Source organism: Aspergillus campestris, assembly GCF_002847485.1.
Source record: "Aspergillus campestris IBT 28561 chromosome Unknown P168scaffold_5, whole genome shotgun sequence".
Taxonomy (NCBI): domain Eukaryota; kingdom Fungi; phylum Ascomycota; class Eurotiomycetes; order Eurotiales; family Aspergillaceae; genus Aspergillus; species Aspergillus campestris.
Window position 1 is genome coordinate 1,734,361 of NW_020194340.1, and position 11,966 is coordinate 1,746,326.

At 55.6% G+C, this 11,966-nt stretch overlaps 5 protein-coding genes across 5 annotated transcripts; 2 read left to right on the forward strand and 3 right to left on the reverse strand.

Annotated features, from left to right (window-relative positions):
• Window positions 1–102: 102 nt before the first annotated feature.
• Window positions 103–2,906, reverse strand: P168DRAFT_252424 (LIM domain protein). Its single transcript, XM_024834324.1, has 3 exons — window positions 2,713–2,906; window positions 651–2,602; window positions 103–590 (listed from the first exon to the last, which is right to left on the reverse strand). The coding sequence occupies exons 1-3, from the start codon at window positions 2,810–2,812 to the stop codon at window positions 264–266; spliced, it is 2,379 nt and encodes a 792-aa protein (XP_024693802.1). The 5' UTR covers window positions 2,813–2,906; the 3' UTR covers window positions 103–263.
• A 1,030-nt stretch (window positions 2,907–3,936) lies between these two features.
• Window positions 3,937–5,895, forward strand: P168DRAFT_310610 (MCT family MFS transporter). Its single transcript, XM_024839410.1, has 2 exons — window positions 3,937–4,394; window positions 4,469–5,895. The coding sequence occupies exons 1-2, from the start codon at window positions 4,143–4,145 to the stop codon at window positions 5,789–5,791; spliced, it is 1,575 nt and encodes a 524-aa protein (XP_024693803.1). The 5' UTR covers window positions 3,937–4,142; the 3' UTR covers window positions 5,792–5,895.
• Window positions 5,896–6,101: 206 nt separating this feature from the next.
• P168DRAFT_326913 (exosome catalytic subunit DIS3) lies at window positions 6,102–9,518 on the reverse strand. The gene is made up of 2 exons (XM_024841175.1): window positions 9,155–9,518; window positions 6,102–9,097 (listed from the first exon to the last, which is right to left on the reverse strand). Exons 1-2 carry the CDS (start codon window positions 9,348–9,350, stop codon window positions 6,189–6,191), a joined length of 3,105 nt encoding a protein of 1,034 aa, XP_024693804.1. The 5' UTR covers window positions 9,351–9,518; the 3' UTR covers window positions 6,102–6,188.
• A 43-nt stretch (window positions 9,519–9,561) lies between these two features.
• On the forward strand, window positions 9,562–10,741 carry P168DRAFT_290011 (carbon-nitrogen hydrolase family protein). Its single transcript, XM_024837120.1, has 5 exons — window positions 9,562–9,647; window positions 9,715–9,807; window positions 9,877–10,160; window positions 10,216–10,294; window positions 10,370–10,741. The coding sequence occupies exons 1-5, from the start codon at window positions 9,636–9,638 to the stop codon at window positions 10,724–10,726; spliced, it is 825 nt and encodes a 274-aa protein (XP_024693805.1). The 5' UTR covers window positions 9,562–9,635; the 3' UTR covers window positions 10,727–10,741.
• A 33-nt stretch (window positions 10,742–10,774) lies between these two features.
• On the reverse strand, window positions 10,775–11,761 carry P168DRAFT_290012 (uncharacterized protein). The gene is made up of 2 exons (XM_024837121.1): window positions 11,266–11,761; window positions 10,775–11,141 (listed from the first exon to the last, which is right to left on the reverse strand). Exons 1-2 carry the CDS (start codon window positions 11,523–11,525, stop codon window positions 11,054–11,056), a joined length of 348 nt encoding a protein of 115 aa, XP_024693806.1. The 5' UTR covers window positions 11,526–11,761; the 3' UTR covers window positions 10,775–11,053.
• Between the last annotated feature and the right edge of the window lie 205 nt (window positions 11,762–11,966).

Sequence of the window (11,966 nt, forward strand, 5' to 3'; positions counted from 1 at the left end):
GGTTACTACAGACAGACGTATGGATCGAACGGCCTAATACTAGCTGTAGAATAGTGCAAACTGGTTCATTCAACTATGGCCAGTCAATATCTAAGTGTATCCCCGAAATAAAACAATGCAATATCACTTGCTAACAGACGAAACTCCCGCTCGAGCTATGCAAGAATGGCCGGTCACCGGCCGTAACTCATACCAACAAATATGCCAAAGAGAAGAAGATCATAGAGATACCAATCCCCATACAGACATGTACATCTATCTGTTCAACTACGAGGCGACGCCTTCAATCGGATACCTTCGCATCTCTCGCAGATCGCCAGCTGGACAGGCCCCCCGATGATGCGCCCCTTGGCTGTTCGTCGGGGTTCGCCTTCGCGCACAAAATACCGTCCCTCGGGCCCGAAGCCGTCCCCGCATTCGTGGCAGTTGAAGCAGCTGTCGTGCCATTGGCCGCCAACGGCGGAGATCACGACGTCCTCGAGCACGGGCTTCTTGCATGCTAGGCAGCGAGGGGCGGTCCGTCGGGAATGGCACTGCAGGCACCAGGCAAAGCCGTCTTTCTCTACGAAGGGGGTGTCTTGGTCGAATGGCTGTACGTTAGGGTTTGTTAGCGGTTGTTCCACTGCAGGTATAGGTAGGGTGAATCGTACGTCACCACATTCTGCGCAGAAGAAGTGGCCTACATGCCATTCGGCTCCGCATGCCACGACCACTTCGCCTTCGATGGGGGTCTTGCAGCTCTTGCACCGGGGGCTGAACAGTTCGTGGAAGTCCAGGTGGCAGTAGAATCGCAATTGGTGATGTTCACTGTCGGCTGGTTCTGCGGCAAGCCGCTCTTGTCGCTTCGCCTCGGGCTCCTGGTAGAAAGCGACGCATTCGAGAGGGGTTTGGCAGTGATCGCACGAGAAACACTCGGGATGGAAGCGAGAGCCTGCGGCAGTGACAATCTTTCCGGCGATCGGTAGCGTACAGCTCTCGCACGAGGCGGTGGGAACGCCCGATCGGCTGTACGTGGATAGCCAGCGACCTTGCGATGTGGGGATTGCTTTCCTCGGGGGAGCGTCTTTGTTCGGGACACCTCTAGCGGCGGGCCTGTTCGGTGCGTTATTCCGTTTGTTCTGAGAGCTGTCGATCTCCGAGATCGTGGGCTCCTTGTCATCCGGCAGGTTGATGACGGGGATGGAGGGCGCTTCGGAAACCTGAATGGCCGGGGCGGAGGGCGCCGGTGGCGGGGTCGGAGAGGCCGCGTCTCGTCTCTCTCCGCTGTCTCGTTTGCGGGGAGTCTCCGCCTCAGTGGGTTTCCACGATCGGTCGAAGCTGACGATGGGACGGCCCGTCCGATCGCTCACCGCGGTGGGCATCGGCAGCTTGGCGCTGCGGTCTTTCAGCTTCTTGCTCGTCGCCGCCCGGATGTCATCACTGCGGATTTCCCGCTCATCTTCGGTGGGGACGGGCTGCGTTCGCTCCTCTTCCGCTGGAGACTTCTGCGCCGGCTGGTCATTCGTCTTGTACCCTGCATTCCGCGACTGGCTTGGGGGATTCTTATGGATCTCGAAGCGGGACAGCTTGTCCGCGAACGGGAGGCTGCCGAGACGGCCGGGGAATGGCCGAGCCCCGCGCGGCAGAGCATTGCGCGGTTTGTTTCGGAGCGCCGACGAGTCAGACTTGGAGAAGTCGGGACGCTCGTCCTCGTCTCGCTGACGAGACAGGGCTGGCTCCTCGTAGATCTGGTCTGTGGGGTTCCGAAAGACGCCTTTGGGCGAATCGTGGCTGACGCCTGAGAGCCCCAGACCTTGACGGCGATCGGACATGGTGGACGGGTCTTCTTCTCCAGGCAGCGCAAAGTTGACCCTCAAGCTTCTCCGGAAGGTCGAGTTTCTCTTGGCGCCGTGGACATCGTCCGAGGCGGTCTGGTGCTCACCGCTAGTGCCAGTGCTGCGGGAGAAGATCTCCGAGACGGGACGGCGGCTGTTGCGGCGCGCAAACGGGGACCTCAGACTTTGGGTGTGCGCCACTCGACTCTTCTCAGCCTCGTCGTGGCCCGGACTCTGCAGGTCGGGATTCCGGTACGGTGCATTTGGATTCTTGTAGGCCACGCCGGGGTTTTGGTGCATCCACACCAGCTCCGTGGCCTCGTCCTGGGCGGCATCGTGGATTCGGACGTCATCACTGTTGAGATCCACCCCCTGCAGGGCATCCCGCAGCGATCGGGCTTCTTCCTTCTCCAGCCGGCGCTGATTACTCTCCCGATAACCCGTGTTCGGCGAAGGGGGGCTCTGGTGGGGGACGACGGGGGACGGGGAGACGGTCTTCCGGATGGGAACCGTTCGTGGTTCCTGTACCAGCGGCCGTCCCGCCGAACTCCCGATGGAGTCGCCGGGCGATAAGGGACGGTGGTTCGACAGGGCGCTGGTGGCTCGGGAGCGATCCCGCTCAGCCACCGGGGTGATTGACGGCGGTCTCCGGTGGCCGTAGGTGGACATGGCCGACGCCGCACGCGGGGGAAGACTATCCCGTGGGTCGGAGGGGGTATTTGAATGTAAGGGTCGAGATCCGCCCGGACGAGATGGACGATTTGTCCGCAGGTCTTTCAGGTAGGTTGCTGCATGGGACCCAATCTCCGGTTAGCCTAGATTCTCACTCCCCCGATACCCTTCCTCCCAACCGGAGCGTTGGAGAATGTTCCTAGCCCCGCTGGCATTCACCACTCACCGATCTGATTGTCATTCATGTAGGAAGGGCCGGTGGGGGAAGCCTTCGGTTGACCTTGCTTGGTCTTGGACGGGGAATAATGGAGGTACGGTCTATGCATTCTGACGGTGGATGCTCGAGACGGGCGAGATTAAATAAGGTATGTCGGAGACAAAGAGGTGGATTCTCGAGCGATTGATCGCCCAGGAAACATGGAGGAGAGGGGGTTGGAGAGTCGATGAGTTGTCTCGGGAACCCAAGCTATCAAGCCAAGTCGGGATTGTTGTCTCATACAGCGGGTGGTGGGCCAATGAGGGGGAGGACGGTGGCTGGGGAGGTGGGACGGGGAATGGAGAAAGGTATTGAACTAGGATGATCAATCGAAGGATCTGAACAAGGATCTGACTCGAAGCTTAACTGATAGAATGGAAGAAAAATGAAGATGAAATGAAGTTGAGATGAAGAAGTGATTTCGTCACTGGATCTTCATCCCCTATCGATAGGGGGGGCAAACAGGGCAAACATGACCCCGACATCGTCTCCATCCTACAGACATACAGATATTCTACAGATATCATACAGATATCATACAGATATCATACAGATTCATACAGATTCATGCAATCACTTATGACAAGACAGGATATACTTTATCCCTTGCAGTTCTGGTCTGACTTGATTCATCAAAATAAACAACCAGGGTAACCATGGTACTCCCCCACACGTGATGGTTCGTGGTCATGATTTAGTCAGTTATACTTCTTGTCCACAGGATCATGCTCCACAGCTCCACGACATCCACCGGTTATATTACACTATATCTACTCATTCCTGAGTTAATGTCGACCTCAGCATAACATTCAGGACATGACATCCATCGGAGAATTCTTAGACCTATGAGGAATGGAGACAACGGCCTGCTGCATCTGTCCTGCGATGCATGCCCCTCACAGATGTCAATTGTCCGGTCCGGAATATTCAAGCCTCAGATGATATAGATCGAGGATGACCGAATATCACTCCAAGAATTCTCGATATCCCCAGATCCTCTTATAGTCTCCAGCGTGGGATCCTCCCCAGTCTCCGCTTTGGCCGCCGTCGGCACGATTCCCGAGCGAAACCCACCTTTCCCCGGCCATCCAGCCCAATGATGGCCGCCCAAGAGTCGGACTCATCGCCGAGTCCTGCGGCCAAGCATTGGCCTCTTCTTCCTCCTCTTCTTTTTTCTTCTAATCTTCCCGGGCAGTCTAACAAGAATGGATTCGATGACACATTCTCTCCGGGGTCGTGGGTCTCCGTCCACCGCTTCCTTCCTCTTCTTTAACTGAAGACCTACTTGATTATCCGTCGAAGGATTGCTCGCGTATCGATTGAGCTCCTCATGTCCAGTCTAAACCAGCCCCTCGTGACTAGCGTCGTGCCAGAAAAATCTATTCCAGTCGTCTCTACAGATGGCGGACAACACCCCAATCGATATTATCCGATCACGAAGTTACGATCATGATCGGATCTCCAACTATTCGTCGCGTCGTGACGATGCAGTCCGTCAACGCTCTCCATCCCAGCAAGAAAACCCGGACAGGACGGAAGCGGAGGAGCTAGAGGCCAAATACCAGCAGGATGTCCCACCAGACGGAGGATATGGCTGGGTCTGCGTCGCCTGCGTCTTCTGGATGAACGCCCATACATGGGGAATCAACAGCGTCAGTCTACTCTTCCGTGTGGTTTACCCCGCCAGAAAGGAAGTACACAACTAACAACCACTCCGTACCATCAGAGCTACGGCGTATTCCTCTCCTATTATCTCTCTCACGACGTATTCCCCAACACCTCCGCCTTGTCGTACGCCTTCACCGGCGGCCTCAGCATATCCTGTGCTCTCCTCGTGGCCCCCTTGGCGACCTACCTCATCCACGTCTGCGGCACTCGCTTCGTCTTGAACCTCGGGGTCTTCTTCGAAACCCTGTCCCTCATCGGGTCCTCCTTCGCCTCGCAGCGATGGCACATCTTCCTCAGCCAGGGCGTCTGCTTCGGCTGGGGCATGGGCTTCATCTTCGTCGGCAGCGTAGGCATCACCCCGCAGTGGTTCCAAAAACGCCGCAGCCTCGCCATGGGCATCAACGCCGCCGGCTCAGGCCTCGGCGGCCTGATCTACTCCCTGGCAGTAGGCGCCATGATCCCGCGCCTCGGCCTCAGCTGGGCCTTCCGCGTCCTAGGCATCGTCGCCTGCGTCGTCAACCTCGTCGGCGCGAACCTCCTCCGCGACCGCAACCACCACGTCGGCAGCCGCTACAAAGCCTTCCACCTGCCCACCCTCCGCCGCCCGGAGTTCCTCCTCTTCCTCGGCTGGGGCGTCTTCAGCATGCTAGGCTACGTCGCCCTCCTCTTCAGCCTCGCCAACTTCGCCCTCTCCGTCGGCCTCTCCCCCCACCAAGGCAGCATCGTCAGCGCCCTCCTCAACCTCGGCCAGGGCATCGGCCGTCCCTTCGTCGGCATGTTCAGCGACCGCCTCGGCCGCATCAACATCGCCGCCTTCCTCACCTTCCTCTGCGGCCTCTTCTGCCTCGTCATCTGGGTCTTCGCCCGCAGCATGGGCCTCGTCTGCTTCTTCGCTGTCCTCGTCGGCACTGTCGCTGGCACCTACTGGGCTACCGTCACCCCCGTCCTAGCCGAGATCATCGGCCTCCGCGACCTCCCCAGCGGCCTAAGCATCACCTGGCTCGTCCTGGTCGCCCCCTGCACCGTCTCCGAAGCTATCGCCCTCCTCCTCCGCGACAACAACAGCCCCACCACCATCACCCACTCGGTTTATCTACGCGTTCAGCTCTTCACGGGCTTTATGTACATCGGCGCCGCCCTGTGTCTGTGGATGGTGCGCGGCTGGCGCGTGGGTTCTCTTGCCCAGGCTGAACGAGAACAGTCATCCGCTGCGACGACGGGACTGGACAAGTCTGGCGTCGTGGCTGCGGAGCCGGCTCCGGCTGGAGGTGACAAGGATGGCCTTCGAGAGGAAGCGTCCGTTCAACTCGCCCCCGAACGGGTAGATATCTGGTCCCCGGCCGTTCTCATACGTAGCATGGTGGCTCCCAAGCGGGTGTAAATACAATTCAAAGTACATCGACGAGCCCTGGACATACTTACCATACTCATATAATCTGTCTGTCATATAATCTACTGTTCTTGATATATATATATATATATATATACAGTACACCATCTAATATGCGTGCGTGGCGAGCGCGCGGTGATTCAGCCACAATGAAAAATGAGAGACGTCTACTACGTGACTACAACTACCAATATCATCAAATCATGCAAATAAATACCCATGAACTCAACAAACCTACTACTAGAACAATCCAATGCCGTATCAACATTAAGGACGACGCCACGGCCGTTTCATTGATGACCTAACCCAACGATACCTGCTATAAAAATAAAACACATGTACAAACACTTTTTTTTTGCTTATTCTATCTTCAATACCCCGTCTCAACTCACTGCCCATCAAGCACCAATATCCGCACGCGCCTCTTGCCCGCTCCCCGTCCGCCCTGCTCCTTCACAGAGCTGACATTGACCTTCACCTTCTGGAAGAGCTCAACCGTCAAGCTGCGCTCCTTCTGCGGGTGGCCCTTATCCGAGACACAGATGGTGTATTCCTCATTGTCGAAGTCACTCTGGCGGTGGACGACCAACTCGCGGCGCTCTTCAACAGAGCGCAGACCCGCGTCCGACGGAAGCACAAAGTCCTCGAGACGGACGACGCCTTCGATTCCGAACCGCGGCACGAACACCACGACGCCGTTCTCGAAGACCCGCATCACGTAGCCCTCCTCGTCGATTCCGCCGTCGACGCCGTTCGCGGACACCTTCTCCCCGCGCGCCTTCAGCGCTTGCCCCACGTAGTACTCGATGCTGGCGCGTCCGGCGAATTGCGCGTTGCGGTGCCGGTAGTTGATGTTGCGGCAGATGTCTTCGAGGCGGTTGCGCGTCATCACGCCGTACACTGTGGCGCGGCCGTCTTCGCCTTCGTAGCCGATTGCGGATGCGAGCTGGCGGTGGACGAGTAGGTCCGCGTAGCGGCGGATTGGGGATGTGAAGTGCGTGTAGATGGGCGAGGCGAGACCGTAGTGGCGGAATTCGGGCTCCGCGTGCGCGCCGGCGCAGAAGTACTCGGCCGATGTCATGCAGCGGGTGGCGAGGATGCGGACGAGGGTGTTGAAGAAGGGGTTCTTTGCGTCAGTGCAGCGGTCGAGGGAGTCGGCTAGGGCTCCTGAGCTGGACACGTCGAGTCTCAGGTCGCGCTTTTTCGATAGCTGGTTGGTGAGCTCTTCGAAGTTCTGGGGCGGGGGAGTTGCGTGACGACGGAGGAGGGCCGTCTGGGAGAACGTGCTGAAGATTTTCGTGGCAACCGTGATGTTGGCGTGAAGCATGAACTCCTCGACGAGGCTGTTGGTCGCGAGCATCGACTTCGTCTTGACGTCTGTGAGGGGGTCACCGACCTCGTCGCTGTCGGCCTCGATTCGGACCTCGGGCGAGGCGAGGTTCAGCGCGCCTGCGTCCATGCGCTTTTGGCGGAGGATCTTGGAAAACCGGAGTAGGGTACGCATGCTCTGGGTCAATTCGTCGGTCTTGGAGGGGTCGTCAATGCGCTTTTGCGCCTGCTCATAGCTGAAGGCTTCGCGGGACTGGATAACGGATTTCGTGAAACTAGAAGACACGACTTCCGCATCGGGAGTCATTTCCCACAGCACCGAAAAAGCGTAACGCTCAACATATGGCTTGAGCGAGCAGAGATCCGTGCCCAGAAGGTGCGGAAGCATGTCGATACGCTTGTCAACCAGGTATACTGTCGTTCCGCGGAGGCTCGCTTCAAGGTCCATTGCGTTGTTCGGTTTGACGAAATGCGATACGTCCGCAATATGCACTCCCACTTCGAAATTCCCGTTAGGCAATTGGCGTGCGTGAAGAGCGTCATCGATATCTTGACAGCCCGGCGGATCAATACTGCAGATGAGAAGATCCCTGAGGTCACGACGACCCCTCCAACCCAAGTCGTCCTTGCTTGCGGGAACTTTCCAGTCGTGCCCTTCTGCAGGAAGACAGTCGAGAACGGATTTCGGGAACGGCTTGTACTGAACGTCATATTCCAGCAACAAGGCTTCCGTTTCGGCACCCTTGGTTTCCAACTCTCCCAACGAGCGAACAAAGTGCCCTGACGGATATCTCGAGTCACGATCCCACGCGTCGATTGTGATCAGAATGCGCTGACCCAGCAGGTCACCAGCTTGTCGCGTGCGCACCCGGATTTTCGGTACACGCTTGTCCATAGGGAGAACAAATACAGTCTGTTGACGTCGGCCAGAGACGGCCTGCGAGCCTGTGGAGCCCGAATCGACAGTTCCAACATACTGTCTCCAGTTTCGCTTGACTACTCCCACGACTCTCGCCGTCGGCTGCGGCTTTCCTTCGGTGCTCTTGCCGTGGGCTTGGCGGACCTCTTCCTGCAAAGCTTTCTTTTCTCTTTCCGTGACCACGGCTTCCGTGTCTTCCCCTTCGGGGTTATCGTTTTTGGTCACCGCCTCTTCGTCGACAATCTTGGTGGACGGGGTTTTCCATTGATCTTTGGGCAGCACCTCAATCACGACGACATCTCCCGAGATGGCTCGGTTGCTATTGTCACGTCCTAGAATGAGCAGAGGCTTATCGAAGGCCGCGACCTTAACAGATCCTTCCAGGTAGTTGTAAGGCGAGACGTTGAAAACACCTTGGTGCAGAGTACCTGCCCTCAGGCTCGTCATGATCTTAGACATAGTGTAGTACTCGGGGTAAAACAGTTCCCCACGCGCACCCTTAGCCTCGCGCGCCTCTCTGGACTCGTTGATCATATCCAACAGTCTATCCGAATCGTCCAGACCGGCGACATAGTCGGATAGCGACAACGCTGTCACTCCCTCGTCCTTCGCTTTGCGCAAGTTTTCTTTGTCGTCCGTAATAACCACAATAGCCGGTAGCGATTTCTCTTTCTTCCCTTTTTTGGCCGCCGCAGCTCGAAGATGCTCCGAATACCACTTCGCGACGGTTCGCACGGCCCGATCGTTCCGGTCATTGATCGACTCATCCTGGCCTCGTCTAACGTGTGTCTCAAGTCGGAACTCGTTGAAAAATAGGTAAAAGCGCTTTTCATCGGTCTTGATCAGAGAGAGTAGGCGGTTATACAGGGGCAACGACTGGTTCTTCAGTTCCTCGAGGACCGTTTGAAGGATAACCACATCATAGAATGCTCCCGTGTGTTCAAAAAGGTCCATGCCATTCAATAGCGCATTCGTATCAGGGACGAGGTAGTGGCCGCGAGGGAAAGCGCTCGTGCCGGCGGGGCTCTCGGAGAGGACAAACGGCGCAACTAGACATTTTGCATCAGTTTCCGGTACCAAATAGCATCGAAGGGGGTTTATCTCACTGTTTCCATTTGCATCCGCAGGCGCGACCGACGGACATATCGAGCAGAGTTTGGATGAACAAGGAATGTCCTGTCTTAGATACAACTCACGAACAATCTTTTGCACCTTTCCACTTTTCGTGGACCGGACGAAGACTTTGCTGGTGACATTGGCGGCGTGCGGATCCGAAGAGAAATCTCTTCGCAGGCTCTTCATCTTGCCTGGTAATGACCTTAGTTTGATTGAGGCCTATTATGGTCCAGGGAAAGTTGAAGTCTTGTTCGGAGGTGAAATAATTCTGGTCAGTGACGTCCGGTCATGATCTGCTCCGTCCGTCGAGATTATTGGAGATTCCGCCCCAAGTGGGGAAAGTCTGCCGACGAGTCCCCTCGTCGCAATCAACGCCGTGTATCAAACCACAACATCTCCCCTCTATTTCTTGTTCTCTTGGTTGATTTTCATGCAAAAGACATAATATTACTTCCTGTTGTAGTTTAAACTATGGTTCTTGCAGTACAGTCCCAAACACCTCTCCCAAGGCTATAACATGTGGTACTGTTTCTCACTGCTACTCTGATAGGCCGTGGGGCAGCTATGCTCGACTGCGAGTGCGTCAGCCAACTTAGCCCAGTGTCAGATACTGGTTCGCAAAGCAGTTGCAGCTGGTGCTAAAGTATAGTCTTATGCACTTGGGTCCAGGCATCCCAGGACTCTGAACAGACGCCGACTAATACTGTGACAGGCGCTGTTTCTTCCAGAGGCATCGGACTACATCGCTTCATCACCAGCAGAATCCGTCTCGCTGGCACGTTCTGCAAAAGATAGTGAATTTGTGTTGGGTCTTCAGCGAGAAGCTCAGCAGGCCCAGTTACACATCAATGTGGGCATCCATGAACCTGCCGCGGATGGCAAAGTGAAGAACACTCTGGTCTGGATCAATGAGAAAGGCGTTATCACACAGCGCTATCAAAAGATTCACCTATTCGACGTAGATATTAAGGATGGGCCAGTACTCAAAGAAAGCGCGTACGTTGGTTCCTCCCATCATCGTATTCTGGAGCTCGCTGATATGTTGATCAAGGAGCGTGGAAAAGGGCATGGAGATACTGCGCCCGTTCGAGACGCCAGTTGGTCGCGTTGGTCTGTCCATTTGCTTCGACGTAAGTTGAGCCGCGCCCGGTATTAAAACGTTAAAGAATCTCCGTGGAAAGCATACTCATGCGGGCTATTTCCAGTTGCGCTTTCCCGAGATCAGCCTTGCGTTGAGGCGAAACGAGGCCCAAATCATCACTTATCCGTCAGCATTTACAATTCCTACCGGCCGTGCGCACTGGGAGACCCTCCTGCGAGCCAGAGCGATTGAGACACAGTCATATGTGATAGCGGCTGCACAAGCGGGTCCCCACAACGAGAAAAGAAGCAGCTATGGTCACTCGATGATTGTGAACCCTTGGGGAGAGGTTGTGGCCAAGCTTGGCGACGAATACCAGGAGCCACAGATCGCAACTGCGGAGATAGATTTCGAACTTTTGGAAAAGATAAGAAGGGAAATACCGCTGCTCAGAAGAACCGACATATACCCGGTAGTATAATATCCAATGAATAACTGCTTATACATGGCACTGAAACGATATATCAACCTGTAATATATGGTAGATTACACATTTTATAGCACAGTAGGTTTTCCCACTCTTCCTCGTCAATAAGATGTAAAGCGAATCGGCGATAAAAAAACATTTCAGGATATACGTTGACAGTGAAGAAAGAACAAAGGAACAAAAGAAACGAGATAGCAGCCCTGTCTAGGAAGCCAACCGGAAGTCATGTCTGCTACCACAGATGTAGCCCTTTAACCGAAAATGCCTTTACTGTCCGAACACTTTATGTACAATGTACAAGGAAGACCCGGACTCAGCGATTTACTTTCCCTGAACCTTATCAGGATCCTCCAGGATACCCTCGGCTTCCAGCCTTCTGCGGGCCTCTTCCAGAGCCCACGTCTGTATCCTATAAGTTGTCAGTCTCTGCCTTTGGAAATCATCCCATGGAACTGGTCCCATGGTACAATCACAGCTAGTTCAAACGAGGCGCAGCCCAAGTTGGACGTCATTGAACAGGGGACTAAACGTACGAAGTGTCCGGCTTGAAGACATATGCCACTCCGGCAGCAAGCAAGCTTCCAATAAAGCCATAGTACCAGATGTTCTCCCAGCCCTCCTTCACGTACTTCTGGCCGGGCTTGATGCCAAAGAGCCAGCCGGACGGGGGGTCGTAGTGATCACCATGATCGGCGGCCCGCAGACTGCTCCGAGTCGAGAAGCTCTGGACATTCTGGGACCTGCGGAAAAGGCAGCGGGCACGGAGGCAATGCGACAGCGGACGAGCGGACATTGTGAAAATATTGAGGACTGTCGGGATTCGAGAATCTTTGGTAGTCGTCGGGTGTGAGGAGACAGCCGGTGGCCGGTGGAGGATAGACCCCTGTCGGAGGTGGAAAGGCGAGAGCTGTCCGGATGAGAAGTCAAAGTATGGCAAATACTTTGACCGGCGGTTAGAACGACCGGTTCAATTGATCGGTTTCTAATTGAATGAACGTGTTATAGTCGCCGTCAGAGCGAGAGATAGAGGGGTGACGGGGAAGTCCAGCGCTTGATGTTCAGAAGCCGCAAAAGGCCGAACGAGTTATGGCGCTAGTCCCAATCGGTCCACCTCCCCCATGCCGCCTTTCTGCCTCATATTCAAGGCATCATTATCGCCCCAGGCAAAGGGCGTTCGAGACGCGCGACGCGTCCAGCATCCCAGGCATCTTGCGTGCAGCGGAGATGCAGCCAA